Raw genomic sequence first — 19657 nt, forward strand, 5'->3', positions numbered from 1 at the left:
AAAAGTTTTAAAACATGAAATCTTGCCTCGTCATTCTTCCAGTAGCTGAAAATTAATTTTTTTTTTAAGTCTCTGCAGCCACTGAAATTAAAACGAGTCCATGCAAGAACTGCGAATGCTTTTATGGGGAGAGGAGAGGAGATAGCTCAATGGCATGTGATATTAACATGAAAGAAATGAAACAAATTTTTAAAAAAGAAACAGAATGTGGAATAACCGAGGAAATAAGATAAAGCAGAAAAGTGGGAGCACAAGAAACTGGCAACAACAGGACCGCCTCCAGTGGTTTAGGATACTCGAGAAGGAAAGAGGTCGAGACCCAGCACAAACCATGCATTCCGAGAAAGTACAACTAACTCCTTTCATTCCCACCCTCCAGAAACATCTACAACTTGCCATAATTTCAATGTTCTCTGCTTTGATATCATTTTCTACTCACCCTCTAAATTGACCAGTTCTTGGAACTTCAAAGAATTTCATTGCATCAACGTCAATTATTCCACTGGAATGAATAGCAGCCAGTAAGTCGTCAGCTGTTGTCCACTGTAAGAAATTGATGCACACCAATTAGAATATATTAGCGCAGTGCTTCCACAATTTTGTAGACTTCTTGCTCTAGTCTCCAATATACATAGCTTTCATTGTTAACTTACATTTCTCATGATTACTATTAAAGCCCATCATAAAACCTAATTCTCAAAGGTTTAACAGACCAAAACAAACACAATTTGGTAGATCAATTCAGGGCAGAACCTATTCAGGTAATGGTAGGGAGTTGGGGAGACTTACAGACCAAAGAGATCTAGGAATACAGGTTCATAGCTCCTTGAAGGTGGAATCACAGGTGGACAGGTTGGTGAAAAAGGCATTAAAGATGCCATATTTTCTTGGTAAGAATATTGAATACAGGAGTTGGGACGTCTTGTTGAAGTTGTACAAGACATTGGTAAGACCACACATGGAATACTTTGTTCAGTTCTATTCATCCTATTATAGGAAGGGTATTGTTGAACTAGAAAGAGTGCATACGGGATTTACGAGGATGCTACCAGGACTTGATGGTCTGAGTAATAAGGAGAGGCTGGATAGGCTGGGACTGTGTTTCTCTGGAGCGTAGGAGGCTTAGGTTTGATCATATACAGGTCATAGGTTACAGGCGAGAGGAGAGAGATACAAAAGAGACCAGAGGGGAAATGTCTTCACACAGAGGGTGGTGAGCATCTGGAACGGGCTGCCAGAGGCAGTGATAGAGGCAGGTACAATTTTGTCCTTTAAAAAGCAGTAAGACAATTACATGGGCAGGGTGGGTATAGAGGGATATGTGCCAAATGCGGGCAAGTGGGACTAGCTTAGTGATAGAAACTGGGCGGCACGGACAAGCTGGGCCGAAGGACCTGTTTCCATGCTGTAAACATCTATGACTCTATGACAAGAAAAGTCAGATAGTCAAACCTGCCGAAAAGAATGAAATTCACAGCAGCCCTTTGTGCGACTCTTTTTCCAATCAAGCTACCATTTTCTATCCACCTACAATCAGCATATCCATTCCCCTCTCGTAATCGTTCTGCACATCCCAGGACACTAAGGGGCAATTGATCATGGCCAATCCACCCAGCCTGCACATATTTGGACTGAGGGGAAACTGGAGCACCCGGAAGAAACCCACGCAGACTCTCCCCCATGCCCAAATTGATTTGAAATAATTTCACCGGTGAGTGCAGTCATTACATCATTGACCAAAAAATCCATCTCATCTGTTCAGCTGCCTCTTCCATTGATCCGCAGGCCACACCAACCCAACAATTTACTTTTGTATAAAACACTTGTTCTCGACCGCACTCCCACTAAACTCACCTTCCCGCCCTGGACCAATTCAGCTGACATTGTAAATGGTTCTTTCTCCTCAGATTCCCAACCTCCCTGCTCCCTAATAAAGCCCTTCCACAACTGTTCTATCTTGTTAACAGGCTTTAAACAGCTGGCTAACTGCAGGTAGAAGCCAGTCGATTGTCCCTCCATGAAACGGGTCAAACTGCAGAAGGACATCTGTACATATGAATAAGGAGCAGAAGGACACTCGCTGCACTCTGCCATCCAATAAGATCATGGCTGATCCGATTGGAACATCAAACATGCATTCCTGTCTACCCCCGATAACCTTTCACCCCCTTGTTAATCAATTTATATAGATTGAGCTTCCACCACTCTTTTGGTCGCAGAAAAATCAGATAAGGACACAGTAAAAATAGTAGGAATGGGACAAGGAACGTTAAAAGGACAAGCCTTAAGGTATTGTATCTGAACATTGGGAACATTCAACGTGAAATGGGTGAATTAGTTGCGCAGATCAATGTAAAGGGATGTGATATAGTTGGGTTTACAGAGACATGACTCCAAGGTGATAAACGATGGCTATTCCATGTTTAGGACAGACAGAAAGGAAAAGTTGATGGAGTTGCATTGTTGATTAAAGATATTGATACAATATTGAGGAAAGAAATTAGCACAGAAGATGTGGAACCTGTCTGGGTCAAGTTAAGAAACACCAAAGAAAGGGGTGGTATACAGAAACATTCATAGGGGCGGTATACAGAAACATTCATAGGGGCGGTATACAGAAACATTCATAGGGGCGGTATACAGAAACATTCATAGGGGCGGTATACAGAAACATTCATAGGGGCGGTATACAGAAACATTCATAGGGGTGGTATACAGAAACATTCATAGGGGCGGTATACAGAAACATTCATAGGGGTGGTATACAGAAACATTCATAGGGGTGGTATACAGAAACATTCATAGGGGCGGTATACAGAAACATTCATAGGGGTGGTATACAGAAACATTCATAGGGGCGGTATACAGAAACATTCATGGGGCGGTATACAGAAACATTCATAGGGGCGGTATACAGAAACATTCATAGGGGCGGTATACAGAAACATTCATAGGGGCGGTATACAGAAACATTCATGGGGCGGTATACAGAAACATTCATGGGGCGGTATACAGAAACATTCATAGGGGTGGTATACAGAAACATTCATAGGGGTGGTATACAGAAACATTCATAGGGGTGGTATACAGAAACATTCATAGGGACGGTATACAGAAACATTCATAGGGGCGGTATACAGAAACATTCACAGGGGCGGTATACAGAAACATTCATAGGGGCGGTATACAGAAACATTCATGGGGTGGTATACAGAAACATTCATAGGGGCTGTTTAGGTCACTGGGCTAATCGCTGGCTTTGAAAGCAGACCAAGGCAGGCCAGCAGCACGTTTCGATTCCCGTAACAGCCTCCCCGAACAGGCGCCGGAATGTGGCGACTAGGGGCTTTTCACAGTAACTTCATTTGAAGCCTACTCGTGACAATAAGCGATTTTCATTTTCATTTCATTTTCATAGGGGTGGTATACAGACCACCAAAGTGGAGTGGTAATGTTGGGAATAGTATTAGACAGGAAAGCAGAGATGCATTTGATAAAGGACTGGTTATGGGTGTCTTTAATCTGTATACAGATTGGGTGAGTCAAATTGGTCACAGAACAGAGGAGGAATATTTGGAGTGTATTCAGGATGGTTTTCTGGACCAATGTGTTGGGAACAGGCCATTTTGACTGGGATTAGTTGGTAATCTAGCTGTGAGAGAACCATTGGGGATGAGTGACCGTTAAAAGATAGAATTCTTTATCAAGGTGGATAGTTAAGTAGTTGATTCTGAGTCCAGGGTCCTGAACCTCAATATAGGTAACAATGATGGTGTGAGGCATGAGCTGGCTATGATGGGCTGGGGAACATTACTGAAAGGAAGGACATTGGACAGGCAACGACAGCATTCAAGGAATGAACAGGTGAACTCCAAAAGTTGTTTATTCCTATTTGGCACAAGAGTAGAAAGGAACTGTGGTCAAACCATGGCTTAAAAGTGAAATTCGAGATAGTGTTGGATTCAAAGAAGCATACAAATTGGTAAGAAAAACAATAGATCTGAGGATTGGGAACAGTTTAAAATTCAGCAAAGACAGACCAAAAGATTGATCAAGAAGGGAAAAATAAAGTATGAATATGAAAGTAAGCTAGCAGGGAACATAAAAACTGACTGTAAATGTTTCCATAGGTATGTAAAGAGAAAAAGATTGACAAAAACGAAACAAATGTCAGAAACGGGGCAATTTATAATGGGGAACAAAGAAACGGCTGAGGAACTAAATTCATACTCTGCTTCTGTCTTCACAAAGGAAGACATGGATAATGTACCTGAAGTTCTGAGAAACAAATTTTAGTGAGGAGCTGAAGGAAATCAGTATGAGCAGAGAAATGGTTTGGGGAAATTAATGGGATTGAAGGTGGATAAATCTCAGGGCCTGATAACCTTCATCATCATTCACTTAAGGATGTGGCCCGAGAAATAGTAGATCCATTGGTGGTCATTTTCCAAAATTCTTTGGACTCTGGAATGATTCCTACAGATTGGAGGGTAGCGAATGTAAATCAGCAACCGCTTATTTTTAAACAGCAAGCAGAGGACAATTAAAAGAGCAATAAGTGGGGGAGAAGATGAAATATGAGTGCAAGCTAGCTAGTAATATAAAAGACAGGAAGTTTTTCTCAATATATGAAAGGGAGGCAAGAATAGATATTAGACCACTGGAAAATGAGAATAGGGAACTAATAATAGGAAACAAAGAAATGACAGATGAACTGAATAGTTACTTTCAATCAGTCTTCACGGTGGAAGACACCAGTGGGATACCAGAACGCCAGGAGAATCAGGAGGCAGAGGTGAGTGCAGTGGCCATCACTCAGGGGAAGGTTCTGAGGAAACTGGAAGGTCTGAAGGTTGATAAGTCATCTGGACCGGATGGACTACACCGTAGGGTTCTAAAAGAGATAGCTGAGGAAATTGTGGAGGCATTGGTGATGATCTTTTAGGAATCCCTGGAAGCAGGAAGGGTCCCAGAGAACTTGGCTAATGAGGGAGACAGAAGACGGGAAATTATAGGCCGGTTAGCCTGAGATCGGTCATTGGTAAGTTTGAGAGTCCACTTTTAAAGATGAGATCGTGGAGTACTTGAAAGTGCATGATAAAATAGGACTGAGTCAGCACGGTTTCGTCAAGGGAAGGTCATGTCTGACAAATTGGTTAGGATTCTTTGAGGAGGTTACAAGGAAGTTAGACAAAGGAAAACCAATAGACGTGATCAATTTAAATTTCCAGAAGGCCACAAAGTGCCGTATAGGAGGCTGTTAAATAAGATAAGAGCCCATGGTGTTAAGGGTAAGATACTGGCATGGATAGAGGATTGGCTGACTGGCAGAAGGCAGAGAGTGGGGATAAGAGGGTCTTTTTCAGGATGGCAGCTGGTGACGAAGTGGTGTGCCTCAGGGATCTGTGCTGGGACCACAACTTTTCACAATATCCATTAACGATCTGGAAGAAGGAACTGAAGGCACTGTTGCTAAGTTTGCAGATGATACAAAGATCTGTAGAGGGACAAGTAGTATTGAGGTAGCGGGGGGGACTGGAGGGGGACTTGGACAGGCTAAGAGAGTGGGCAATGAAGTGGCAGATGAAATATAATGTGGAAAAGTGTGAGACTATGCACTTTGGACGATGGAATGGAGTCATAGACTATTTTCTAAATGGGGAAATGCTTAGGAAATCAGAAAAACAAAGACTTGGGAGTCCTTGTCAAGATTCTCTTAACGTTAACTTGCGCGGAGTTTTTCTGTCTTATCTACAGTCCTGATCAGACCTGCAACTTCCATTCACAAAGTCCGTCTTTGGCTTTGTTAAATTGCCGGCAGTTTTTTTTTCTCTCGGCTTTTCTCTTGAAGGAGCATGCAGCCAGTGAAAGGTAACAGTGGGGGATAAAAACGGCAGTGGACTGACCGCGAGGCTCTGGAGAGCGTGGTCAATGGCGCGATGGTGGCAGACACGGAGCCTCTGCTCCGGGCCCAATGATCTACTTCACAGTTGGTGGACTTCCTAACCTCACAATTCTGCAGATAGTGGACGGAAACCTCCGAAGATCTGATAAGGGCCATTGACCCGATAAAAGGGTCGAACAGCGGTTGGAGTCCCAGGGCACTTAGCTCCCAAAAGTGGAAGTCTGTCGCCGAACATGAGGACCAGCTGGCCCTGATGGAAGCAGAGCTTCCCCTGATTGCCGGCAGTTTTAAAAAGGTGCGGGATGAAGTGGACGAGCTGGAGAACCGAAAGCGGTGGCTGAACGACCGGATAGTGGGTCTCCCAGAGGGGCTGGAAGGTTTGAAACCTTCGGGGCATGTGGCACAGATGCTGCAGAAGCGGGTAGGGGAGGAAATTTTTAATTGTCCCCCAGAGGTGGATCGTGCATACAGGGCACTGAGAAGGAAACCGAAGGCAGGTGAACAACCAACGGCAATGATGGTACGTCTGCACAGCTTCCTGGACAAGTAAAAAATCCTGAGATGAGCTAGGCATGTGAAGAAAAGCAGGTGAGAGGGGAGCGTAGTCAGCATATACCCCAATTGGGCTACAGAACTGGCTAAACGCCGTGCCATTTTTACAAAGTCAAGGCAGTTCTCCACAAGGAAGGTTATGAGATTTGGAATGCTATATCCGTGTTCTTCAAAGTCGGAGGCGCGACCCGCGGGTGGATCGCGGGCGGGTGTCGGGAGGGTCGCGGAGCCGTTGTCCACGGCGCTCCTGATCGCGCAAATCCCCGCGCAGCAACCAGCTTTTCATAACGCCGGCTGCAAACGGCCGCGAACATGTTAAAAAAAAAATTGGCTGTATTACGCATACGATGATCACGGGCACACATGAGGAGTGCGGCCGCTATTTTTTAAAATGGTTGCAGCTTTTTGTTTTACAAGATCTATAGCGGTTTTTATTCATTTTTTTTACAAGTTCGGGGGAGGGGTTTATTCATTTTTTTCACTCATTTTTTTTTACAAGTTCGGGGGAGGGGGGGTTTATTTGATAAAATTTTACAGGAAAGAAATTCAGAACTTTGAACAGATGGAGACTCCATACTTTCCAACACCAGAAGGAATTCACCTTCATCCAACAGGTTCCATCGGAATGGTGGGTTGCGTAGGTCGGCCGGCGTGGGACGCAAAGGTCGGCCGGCGTGGGTCGCAAAGGTCGGCTGGCGTGGGTCGCAACGGTTGGCCGGCGTGGGTCGCAACGGTTGGCCGGCGTGGGTCGCAAAGGTCGGCCGGCGTGGGTCGCAAAGGTCGGTAAAAATGGGTCCCCGGAAAAAAAGTTTGAAGAAACCTGCTGTATCTGACCCGCTTGTGGATCACCTTCCGTAAGAGGAAATACTTCTTGGACACCCCTGAGGAGGCAGACGTTTCTTCGAGACCAAGGGATTGGGAACTTGTAAATATGTTAAACTGTTAAAATGGTTTTGTTCTGGATTGTAGGGGACTGTTTATTAGTTTGATGGTTGTGTATTCTAATACTGTTATTAAGTTCCTCTGTTTATCACTCTCCTCTCGGTTTTCTTCTTTGTTCTTTTGAGGCAGGACTGGTGCTCATGAGCAGGAGGGATGGGGGGGTGGGGGTATTGTAGCCACCTGGGTTGGCCACTTCCCAATTCCAAAATGGAGATCCGCTAAGAATGCAGGGAGAAATGGCCAAGCACAGGAAAACAAGCAGGTGCAAAGTTTCCTGTATATTAGGACTTGCAGAAACCCAGACAAAACCAAAAACCATCTGCATATTAATGAGCGATCCCCGGGAACAATTGGTAACATTAAGAGTAATCAAGACCAAACCAGACTCCTCGGCGCCAGCAGGAGCCAAGACAAAGGAAGGCCAACGGACACATAGGAACCGCCCAGCAATCAGGGAACAGCTCCAGTATTGGAGAAATCGATCCAAGTGATCAGAACTTAGTCCAATCACTTGGAACCAAGTCTGAGGTCCGCCCAAAGGGGTGCGAAGCCCCTGGGACTATAAAATAGAGTCCCCAAGTTCAATTCGTCCTTCTTGGCAGGGTCTCTCAGCATCTCGAAACAACCCTTGACCATGACCTGCCTAGCAGCTGCACCAACCAACTAAGTGTCCAGTCAACGCACGCTACGAGATAGGCGCTCCTAGCTACTCGTCCATACAAGCTTGAAGTCTGCAGACTCAGAATCGAACAATAGGCCATTTGTTCCCCTGACCTGGTGTGCCAGTTTCCAAAGCTATGTATTGGCCTTTTAGTGTTAGAGATAGTCTAGTGAGTAGTATTTTATGCATAAGTAGCGATTGACTGTGTATATAATAAATATGTTTTGATTTGAACCTTACTAACTGGTGTATTGAGTTATTGATCAGCACTTGAACTTGAACCTCGTGGTGGTATCATAAAGATACCTGGCAACTCTAGAGCAAGGTGATTAAACAGAGCAATTAAGTAAAAGCACAACTAGCAACAGTATTGTTTTTCATTTGTTTGGGATCGGGTATGGGTGATTTGGCGGATTCAGGGTCATTGTGGGCTTCGTACAGGAGCCACCATGCTGGTGAGTAAACCAGTAAACGCAAGAGATGTGGGGGACAAAATGGTGTAAGGAGGGTAAGATTTTGCATCTTTCGGCTTAACTTGAGGGTGGGGTTTGGGAGGGGGTGGGATAGTTGACGGTCTAAGTTTTATTAAGGTGCTGCGATCTGGGAGTCGATGGCAGTGGAAGCCTGGCCCTGGCTTCATTAGGTACGGCCTGAGGAGTTTGGCTCAAACAAAAATATGGCTGATTGTCAGGGGTGAGGGGATTGATAACTTGGAATGTTCCATGGCCAGAATGGTCCTGTTAAAGGGTCACGCATATTTGCCCATCTGAAGAGTCTGGGGGCTGTCTTGATTTTTATTTAGGAGACTCATTTGAAGGTGGCAGACCAGACAAAACTGAAAAGGAGATGGGTTGGCCAGGTGTATCACTCTGGTCTGGATATGAAGGCGAGAGGGGTGGTGGTAGTGTTAAGTAGAAGGGTGTCCTTTTCAATAAAGAGGTTCATTGCAATGTGTGTTGGTAAGCAGGTGTTTGGAGGGCTCCCCAGTGGTGCGGATGGAGGGCTCCCCAGTGGTGCGGTTGGAGGGCTCCCCAGTGGGGTGCGGTTGGAGGGCTCCCCAGTGGTGCGGATGGAGGGCTCCCCAGTGGTGCGGTTGGAGGGCTCCCCAGTGGGGTGCGGTTGGAGGGCTCCCCGGTGGTGCGGATGGAGGGCTCCCCAGTGGGGTGCGGTTGGAGGGCTCCCCAGTGGTGCGGATGGAGGGCTCCCCAGTGGTGCGGTTGGAGGGCTCCCCAGTGGTGCGGTTGGAGGGCTCCCCAGTGGTGCGGTTGGAGGGCTCCCCAGTGGTGCGGTTGGAGGGCTCCCCAGTGGTGCGGTGGGAGGGCTCCCCAGTGGTGCGGTTGGAGGGCTCCCCAGTGGTGCGGTTGGAGGGCTCCCCAGTGGTGCGGTTGGAGGGCTCCCCAGTGGTGCGGTTGGAGGGCTCCCCAGTGGTGCGGTTGGAGGGCTCCCCAGTGGGGTGCAGTTGGAGGGCTCCCCAGTGGGGTGCGGTTGGAGGGCTCCCCAGTGGTGCGGTTGGAGGGCTCCCCAGTGGTGCGGTTGGAGGGCTCCCCAGTAGTGCGGATGGAGGGCTCCCCAGTGGTGCTGTGCAATGCGTGTGCCCCAAATTGGGACGATGTGGACTTTACGAGGCGGGTTCTGTCCCTGATCCCGGACCTAGACTCGCACAAACTCATTCTGGGGGAGGTTTTAATACAGTCTTAGATCCGGAGCTAGACCAATCAAGCTCTCGGTCTGGGAGGACCTCGGCAATTGCTTAGAGCTGTCAAAAGTCATGAAGCTCATGGTGGTGGTGGTGGGGGGGGGGGGGGGGTTTGGATCTGTGGCGCTTTGGGAAGTCTAAGACGAGTGAGTTTTCCTTTTTTCACATGTCCACAAATGTTATTGCCGAATAGATTTTTTGGTTTTGGATAAATCGTTGATTGCCAGAGTTGCGGGGACAGAGTACTGAGCGATTGTGGAGTCTGATCACGCCCTTCACTGGGTGGACCTGCGGGCGGAAAAAACGGCCACTTCTCGACCTCAGTTGAGATTAGATGTTGGTCTCCTTGTGAATAAGGGATAATATGAGAGATTGAAAGGTGTCATTCGATCAGAACGACATTGGTGAAGTCTCTGTCGGGATGCTATGGGAAGCACTGATGGCGGTGATACCGGGAGAAATTATTTTGATCTGGCGCATCAGCTAAGGGTGAAGCAAGGAGAGATTGGTGAAGGCGATGTCAGCAGTTGACCACAGATTCCTGGAATCACAGGATGAAATACTGTTGAGGGAGGTCAGAGGCTCCAGATGGAGATTAATTTGGTCACCTCAGAGGAAGCGGTGAGACAGCTGCGCAAAGCCAGAGGGTTCTTGTATGACCATGGAGAGAAGTCTGGTAGGATGCACGCTCATCAATTGTGGAAGCAGGCAGTAGCTAGTGTTATAGGTAGACTTGGGGACGAGGGGGGAAAAGAGGTGGTCACAGGATTGCTACCAGTCCACGTGCTAGTCAGAGTAGGAATGACAGGTTAGACAGGATGAATGCGTGGCTTGAGAGAGAGTGCAGGAGGGAGGGATTCAGATTTTTGGGACATTCGAACCTGTTCTGGGAGAGGTGGGATCATTACAAAGCGGATGATCTACACCTGGGCAGGACTGGAACCAATGTCCTAGGGGGTTGTTTGCTAGCGCTGTTGGGGATGGTTTAAACTAATGGGGCAGGGGGATGGGAACCAATGCTAGAAGTCGGAGGGTAGGAAAGAGAGGATAGAAACAAAAGTCAGTAAGACGAAAAGTGGAAGACAGAGAAACGGATTGAACTGTGTTTATTTCAATGCAAGAGGCCTAACGTGCAAGGCAGATGAACTCAGGGCGAAAATAGGTACATGGGACTGGGATACTATAGCTATTACTGAAACATGGCTAAAGGAGGGGCAGGACTGGCAGCTCAATGTTCCGGGATACAGATACTATCGGAAAGATAGAACAGGAGATAAGAGAGGAGGGGGAGTTGCGTTTTTGATTAGGGACAGTATCACGGCAGTAAAGAGAGAGGATATATCCGAGGGTTCGCCCATTGAGTCTATATGGGGAGAACTGAAAAATAAGATGGGCGAAATCACTTTGATAGGATTGTACTACAGGCCCCCAAATAGTCAGCGGGAGTTAGCATACAAAATGATCAGAGGGTTAGATAGGGTGGACAGCGAGAGCCTTCTCCCGCGGATGGAGGTGGCTAGCACGAGGGGACATAGCCTTAAATTGAGGGGTAACAGATATAGGACAGAGGTCAGAGGTAGGTTTTTTACGCAAAGAGTGGTGAGGCCGTGGAATGCCCTACCTGCAACAGTAGTGAACACGCCAACATTGAGGGCATTTAAAAATTTATTGGATAAGCATATGGATGATAAGGGCATAGTGTAGGTTAGATGGCCTTTAGATTTTTTCCATGTCGGTGCAACATCGAGGGCCGAAGGGCCTGTACTGCGCTGTATCGTTCTATGTTCTATGTTCTATATTTAGGAGCAAATATGTAAGGCGCTTACAGATAGCTGCCAGAAAAATAGGGTGGTAATAGTTGGAGACTTTAACTTTCCCAACATTAACTGAAACAGCCATAGAATTAGGGGTTTGGATGGAGAGAAATTAATCAAGTGTATTCAGGAGGAATTTCACATTCAATATGTGCATGACCTGACCAGGGAGGGGCAAAACTTGACCTCCTCTTGGGAAATAAGGAAGGGCAGGTGACGGAAGTGTTAGTGAAGGATCACTTTGGGACCAGTGGCCATAGTTCCATTAGTTTTAAGATAGCTATGGAGAATGATATTTCTGGCCCAAAAGTTAAAATTTTAAATTGGGGCAAGGCCAATTTCGAGGGTATTAGGCAGGAACTTTCAAAAGTTAATTGGGGTAACTGTTTGCAGGCAAGGGGGCAGCTGGTAAGAGGGAATCGTTCAAAAAGGTATTAACGTGGGTTCAAGGTGAGCACATTCCTCTTCAGAGTGAAGGGTAAGGCTCGTAGGAAGGAATGGATGACTCGGGATATTGAGGCTATGGTCAAAAGGAAGGAGGAGGCATATGACATGCATAGGCAGCTGGGATCAAAAGGATCCCAGAGTATAGGGTTTGTCGGAGTAGAGTTAAGAGAGAAATCAGGGCAAAAAGGGGACATGAGATTGTCTGGGCAGATAAGGCAAAGGAAAATCCAAAGAGGTTTTACAGATACATAAAGGTTAAACGGGTGACTAGGGAGAGGGTAGGGTCTCTTAAACAAGGTCATCTATGTGCATATCCACAAGGCATGCGAGAAGTCCTAAATGAATATTTCTCGCCAGTATTTACTATTGAGAAAGGCACGCATGTTAGGAAAATTGGGGAAATAAAAAGTGATGTCTTGAGGAGTGTACATATTACAGAGGAGGAGGTGCTTGAGGTATTAAAGCGCATCAAGGTAGATAAATCCCCAGGACCTGATGAAATGTATCCCAGGACGTTGTGGGAGGCTCGGGAGGAAATTGCTGGCCCCCGAGCTGAGATATTTAAATCATCGACAGCCACAGGAGAGGTGCCTGAAGATTGGAGGGTGGCAAATGTTGTGCCTTTGTTTAAGAAGGGCTGTAGGGATAAGCCTGGGACCTAAAGACCGGTTAGCCTTCTGTAGTGGGTAAATTGTCAGAAGGTATTCTGAGGGACAGGATCTCCAGGCATTTAGACAGTCAATGGCTAATTAGCGAAAGTTAGCATGGCTTTGTAAGGGGAAAATCATGTCTCACCAATTTGATTGAGTTTTTTGAAGGGGTAACCAAGAAGGTAGATGAGGGCAGTGCAGTCGACGTTGTCTACATGGACTTTAGCAAGGCCTTTGACAAGGTACCGCATGGTAGGTTGTTGCAAAAGGTTAAATCTCAGGGAATCCAGGATGAGGTAGCCAATTGGATAAAAAATTGGCTTGGCAATGAAGCCAAGGGCAGCACGGTAGCATTGTGGTTAGCACAATTGCTTCACTGCTCCAGGGTCCCAGGTTCGATTCCCGGCTTGGGTCACTGACTGTGTGGAGTCTGCACGTCCTCCCCGTGTGTGCGTGGGTTTCCTCCGGTTGCTCCGGTTTCCTCCCACAGTCCAAAGATGTGCAGGTTAGGTGGATTGGCCATGCTAAATTTCCCTTAGTGTTGGGTGGGGTTACTGGGTTATGGGGTTAGGGTGGGGTTGTGGGCTTGGGTAGGGTGCTCTTTCCAAGAGCTGGTGCAGACTCGATGGGCCGAATGGCCTCATTCTGCACTGTAAATTCTATGAAATCTATGAACCGAAGCCAAAGGGCGGTTGTGGAGGGCTGTTTTTCAAACTGGAGGTATGTGACCAGCGGTGTGCCTCAGGGATCGGTGTTGGGTCCACTGTTATTTGTGATATATATTAATGATTTGGATGAGAATGTAGGAGGCATGGTTAGTAAGTTTGAAGATGACACAAGATTGGTGGCATAGTGGATAGTGAAGGTTATATAAGATTGCAACAGGATCTTGACCAATTGGGCCAGTGGGCTGCTGAATGGAGGATGTAGTTTAATTTGGATAAATGTGATGTGATGCAGTTTGGTAGATCAAATCAGGGCAGGACCTACTCAGTTAATTGTAGGGAGTTGGAGAGAGTTACAGAACAAAGAGATCTAGAGGTGCAGGTTCATAGCTCCTTGAAGGTGGAGTCGCAGGAGGACAGGGTGGTGAAGAAGGCATTCAGCATGTTAGGTTTTATTGGTCAGAATATCAAATACAGGAGTTGGAGGTCTTGTTGAAGTTGCACAAGGCATTAGTCACACCACACATGGAATACTGTGTTCAGTCAGTTCTGGTCACCCTATCATGGGAAGGATATTGTTAAACTAGAAAGAATGCAGAAGAGATACAAGAGGATTCTACCAGGACTTATTGGTCTGGGTTATAAGGAGAGGCTGGGGCTTTTTTTCCCTGGTGCGTAGGAGGCTTCGGAGTGAACTTAGAGGTTTATAAAATAATGAGAGGCACAGATGAGGTAGGTAGCTCACATCTTTTCCCAAAGGTAGAGTCTAGAATTAGAGGACATAGGTTTAAGGTGAGAGGGAGGGATACAAAAGAGACCAGAGGGCAAATTTCTTCACACAGAGGGTGGTGAGCATCTGGAATGAACTGCCAGAGACAGTGGTAGAGGTGGGTACAATTTTTCCTTTAAGAAAGTTAGACAGTTTCATGGGCAGGCTGGGCATAGAGGGATATGGGATAAATGCGGGCAAGTGGGACTAGCTTAGTGATAGAAACTGGGCGGCATGGACAAGCTGGGCCGAACGACCTGTTTCCATGCTGTAAACATCAATGATTCTATGACCCTGCGGGGATTAATAAAATCTTTGCATCCTTTTATCGAAGGCTATACCAATCAGAACCGCCATCAGGGAACAAACTGAGAAGTAGATTACTCGATCTGTTGGAGTTTCTGAGGATGGGTCAGGCTAGGGCGCAAGGATTAAAATGATAACTTTCTTTCTAGTTGAGGGCGTTTCAATCATATTTGTATATGGGAGTTCCTGTTATAGTGTTATATGCGTTGTTAATATGTTATGCGGTGTTTGTTGTTGTTTAATGTTATTTATGGATTGTTCCTGTCTTTGAATTCTCAATATGCTTTGGATATGCCTTCACTAAATTATCTTTCAAAAAAAAAAGACTAACGTGCAGGTTCAGTCGGCAGTTAGGAAGGCAAATGCAATGTTAGCATTCATGTCGAGGGGGCTAGGATACAAGACCAGGGATGTTCTTCTGAGACTGTACAAGGCTCCGGTCAGACCCCATTTGGAGTACTGTGATCAATTTTGGGCCCCGTATCTGCTGGCCTTGGAAAGGGTCCAGAAGAGGTTCACAAGAATGATCCCTGGAATGAAGAGCTTGTCATATGAGGAACGTTTGAAGACTCTGGGTCTGTACTTGGAGTTTAGAAGATGAGGGGAGATCTTATTGAAACTTACAGGATACTGCGAGGCCTGGATAGAGTTGACGTGGAGGGAATGTTTCCATCAGTAGGGAAAACTAGAAGCAGAGGACACAATCTCAGACTAAAGAGTCGATCCTTTAAAACAGAAATGAGGAGGAATTTCTTCAGCCAGAGTGTGGTGAATTTGTGGAACTCTTTGTCGCAGAAGGCTGTGGAGGCCAATTCACTGAGTGTCTTTAAGACAGAGATAGATAGGTTCTTGATTAATAAGGAAATCAGGGGTGAGGGGAGAAGGCAGGAGAATGGGGATGAGAAACATATCAGCCATGATTGAATGGCGGAGCAGGCCCGATGGGCCAAATGAAATGAAATGAAATGAAATGAAAATCGCTTATTGTCACGAGTAGGCTTCAATGAAGTTACTGTGACAAGCCCCTAGTCGCCACATTCCGGCGCCTGTCCGGGGAGGCTGGTACGGGAATCGAACCGTGCTGCTGGCCTGCCTGGTCTGCTTTAAAAGCCAGCGATTTAGCCCAGTGAGCTAAATGGCCTAATTCTGCTCCTTTGTCTTATGGTCTTATATCATAGCAACAAAAAATAATGCTCACCCATGTCAGATTTCCAATCAACATAGGCTTGCTATCAGAAGTTGGTACTTTAGTCTTATCCGGTAAAGATGTTTTAGAAGGATCAGCTTTGTCTGGAACTGCAGTAGTTGGAGATGTATCATTTGAAGAGCACTTGTCCTTTTCAGGCTTTACCTCAATGTTTACCCCTATGATATCATTAATCAAATTATCATATAACTCCATCTGGGCCCGATTCTCATTTTTCACCTGTGAAAGAAAAGAGAATAGTGAGCATTAAATGCCTCAATTCACAGGGCAGTACGGAATATGACTACATTTAGAATGTTCTACAATAAAAGGACCCCTATTGTTTCACTCCTGCTACTCTTTGTACAAAGGTACTGATCTTTACTAATGCTTCAAATCATTTACTGACATGAACAAAATGGAACACATAACAAGCATTTTGTTCAATATGTCCCTTTAATTGTGTCAAAATATCATGCCAACACCCATCTGTACATTTCAGCATTATTACAGGGTGTCCTCGGATTTAAGCAAGATAAAATAAAAGCAAATTACTACAGATGCAGGAATTTAAACAAAAAACAGAAAACGCTGGACAATCTAAGCAGGTCTGACAGCATCTGTGGAGAGAGAAGGGAGCTTTGGCAAAAATATCAACCAGTCTCGAGACATTAGCTCCCTTCTCTCTCCACAGGTGCTGTCAGACCTGATGAGATTGTCCAGTGTTTTCTGCTTATGTCCGATGATATGCCTGATAAGGATCAATAATTCAAAGCAAAAATTCCCCCTTCAAAATTAAATGCATTAAGTAAATACAAATGAAAATATAAGCACACCAATTAAAATTATCTTCTGTACAGTTGTTGTACCGAGCAGCTCAACAGAGATTGCATTCCAACATCAGTAAAATACGCAAACCTCTTGGGAATGGCATCAAAATACATTTTTACAAACTGATAAAAATCTATAGCTGCATTTGCCAACTTCAAACGTTTTTGGATTGTTATATTGTTAAGCATAACTATATTTGTAAAATGGAGCACTAAGATGGGTATGAATGAAATTTAGCATACTTTGCACATGGATGCGTTTGACAGAAGATAAACATAAAAGAAAAAAACAATCACAGCACCCCACCCCCAGGGGGTTAGTTACTGCCCCCCCCCCTCACCCCCAGGGGGTTAGTTACTGTCTCCATCCACCCCCCCCAGGGGGTTAGTTACTGTCTCCTCCCCCCCCCCCCCCCAGGGGGTTAGTTACAGTCTCCCCCCCCCCCACCCCAGGGGGTTAGTTACTGTCTCCCCCCCCCCACCCCAGGGGGTTAGTTACTGTCTCCCCCCCCCCCCAGGGGGTTAGTTAGTGCCCCCCCCCGGGGGTTAGTTACTGTCTCCCCCCCCCCCGGGGTTAGTTACTGTCTCCCCCCCACCCCAGGGGGTTAGTTACTGTCTCCCCCCCCCCCAGGGGGTTAGTTAGTGCCCCCCCGGGGGTTAGTTACTGTCTCCCCCCCCCCCCCCCCCGGGGGTTAGTTACTGTCTCCCCCCCCCCCCCCCCAGGGGGTTAGTTACTGTCTCCCCCACCCCCCAAGGGGTTAGTTACTGTCTCCCCCCCCCCAAGGGGTTAGTTACTGTCTCCCCCCCCCCCCCAAGGGGTTAGTTACTGTCTCCCCCCCCCCCCAGGGGGTTAGTTAGTGCCCCCCCCGGGGGTTAGTTACTGTCTCCCCCCCCCCCCCCCCCCGGGGGTTAGTTACTGTCTCCCCCCCCCCCCCCCAGGGGGTTAGTTACTGTCTCCCCCACCCCCCAAGGGTTAGTTACTGTCTCCCCCCCCCCCAAGGGGTTAGTTACTGTCTCCCCCCCCCCCAAGGGGTTAGTTACTGTCTCCCCCCCCCCCCCAAGGGGTTAGTTACTGTCTCCCCCCCCCCCCAAGGGGTTAGTTACTGTCTCCCCCCCCCCCACCCCAGGGGATTAGTTACTGTCTCCCCCCCCCACCCCAGGGGATTAGTTACTGTCTTCCCCCCCCCCCCAGGGGGTTAGTTACTGTCTCCCCCCACCCCCGGGGGTTAGTTACTGTCTCCCCCCCCCCCCCCCAGGGGGTTAGTTACTGTCTCTCTTCCCCCCCCCCCCAGGGGGTTAGTTACTGTCTCTCTCCCCCCCCCCCCCCCGGGGGTTAGTTACTGTCTCCCCCCCCCCCCCCCCGGGGGTTAGGTACTGTCCCCCCCCCCCCAAGGGGTTAGTTACTGTCTCCCCCCCCCCAAGGGGTTAGTTACTGTCTCCCCCCCCCCCCCCAGGGGGTAGTTACTGTCTCTCCCCCCCCCCCCCCCAAGGGGTTAGTTACTGTCTCCCCCACCCAAGGGGTTAGTTACTGTCTCCCCCCCCCCCCAAGGGTTATTTACTGTCTCTCCCCCCCCCCCCCAAGGGGTTAGTTACTGTCTCTCCCCCCCCCCCCAAGGGGTTAGTTACTGTCTCCCCCCCCCCCCCCCCAAGGGGGTAGTTACTGTCTCCCCCCCCCCAAGGGGTTAGTTACTGTCTCCCCCCCCCCAAGGGGTTAGTTACTGTCTCTCCCCCCCCCCCCAAGGGGTTAGTTACTCTCTCCCCCCCCCCCCCCCCCAAGGGGGTAGTTACTGTCTCCCCCCCCCCCAAAGGGTTAGTTACTGTCTCCCCCCCCCCAAGGGGTTAGTTACTGTCTCTCCCCCCCCCCCCAAGGGGTTAGTTACTGTCTCTCTCCCCCCCCCAAGGGGTTAGTTACTGTCTCCCCCCCCAAGGGGTTAGTTACTGTCTCCCCCCCCCCCCACGGGGTTAGTTACTGTCTCTCTCCCCCCCCCCCCCCCCAAGGGGTTAGTTTCTGTCTCCCCTCCCCCCCACCCCAGGAGGATAGTTACTGTCTCCCCCCCCCCCAAGGGGTTAGTTACTGTCTCCCCCCCCCCCACCCCAGGAGGATAGCTAGTCTCCCCCCCCCCCCCAAGGGGTTAGTTACTGTCTCCCCTCCCCCCCACCCCAGGAGGATAGTTACTGTCTCCCCCCCCCAGGAGGATAGTTACTGTCTCCCCCCCCCCCCCCCAAGGGGTAGTTTTTGTCTCCCCCCCCCCAAGGGGTTAGTTACTGTCTCCCCCCCCCCCAAGGGTTAGTTACTGTCTCTCCCCCCCCCCCCCCAAGGGGTTAGTTACTGTCTCCCCCCCCCCCCCAAGGGGGTAGTTACTGTCTCCCCCCCCCAAAGGGTTAGTTACTGTCTCCCCCCCCCCAAGGGGTTAGTTACTGTCTCTCCCCCCCCCCCCCCAAGGGGTTAGTTACTGTCTCTCTCCCCCCCCCCAAGGGGTTAGTTACTGTCTCCCCCCCCAAGGGGTTAGTTACTGTCTCCCCCCCCCCCAAGGGGTTAGTTACTGTCTCTCACCCCCCCCCCCCCCCCCCCAAGGGGTTAGTTTCTGTCTCCCCTCCCCCCCACCCCAGGAGGATAGTTACTGTCTCCCCCCCCCCAAGGGGTTAGTTACTGTCTCCCCCCCCCCACCCCAGGAGGATAGCTGGTTCCCCCCCCCCCCCCCCCCCAAGGGGTTAGTTACTGTCTCCCCTCCCCCCCACCCCAGGAGGATAGTTACTGTCTCCCCCCCCCCAGGAGGATAGTTACTGTCTCCCCCCCCCCCCCCCCCCAAGGGGTTAGTTACTGTCTCTCCCCCCCCCCCCCCCCCCCAAGGGGTTAGTTACTGTCTCCCACCCACCGCAGGTACCCCTCCCCTGGGCCCCAGTACCTCTCTCCCGCCGCCTCCCTCCTCCGGCGCCGCCGACAACAGGCCCGGGCCCGGCTGCTCGCTGCTGTCCGACTGCACCGCCATTACACACCCAGCATGCCCCGCGACACCGGGTGCCGTGCGCACCCCGACCTGCGTGCGCGCACCAACCCCCCCCCCCCGACCTGCGTGCGCGCACCAACCCCCCCCCCCGACCAGCGTGCGCGCCCCCCGAACTGGGTGCCCCCGACCAGCGTGCGCCCCCCCCCCGACCTGCGTGCGCGCCCCCCCCGACCTGCGTGCGCGCCCCCCGACATGCGTGCGCCCCCGACCAACGTGCGCGCACCCC

General features: G+C 48.9%; 1 protein-coding gene across 8 annotated transcripts in view; it reads right to left on the reverse strand.

Annotated features, from left to right (window-relative positions):
- Positions 1-19455, reverse strand: part of LOC119978658 (cleavage and polyadenylation specificity factor subunit 6-like) — a 124186-nt gene extending 104731 nt beyond the window's left edge. For 7 of the 8 annotated variants that reach the window (XR_005463526.1, XR_005463525.1, XR_005463529.1 and 4 more), the window contains exons 1-3: positions 19330-19455; positions 15606-15833; positions 440-543 (exon numbers count right to left, since the gene is read on the reverse strand). Coding sequence is in view for 3 of the 8 variants with exons in the window: in XM_038820445.1 (XP_038676373.1) it covers positions 440-543; positions 15606-15833; positions 19330-19413 (416 nt within the window). In the remaining 5 variants the exon portion in view is untranslated. Of the gene's footprint in view, positions 1-439; positions 544-15605; positions 15834-16666; positions 16688-19329 lie in introns of those variants that run through there. The other variant, XM_038820446.1, reaches the window with a different exon arrangement.
- Positions 19456-19657: the final 202 nt, after the last annotated feature.

The sequence above is a fragment of the Scyliorhinus canicula genome, chromosome 15 (genome assembly GCF_902713615.1).
Source record: "Scyliorhinus canicula chromosome 15, sScyCan1.1, whole genome shotgun sequence".
NCBI lineage: Eukaryota > Metazoa > Chordata > Chondrichthyes > Carcharhiniformes > Scyliorhinidae > Scyliorhinus > Scyliorhinus canicula.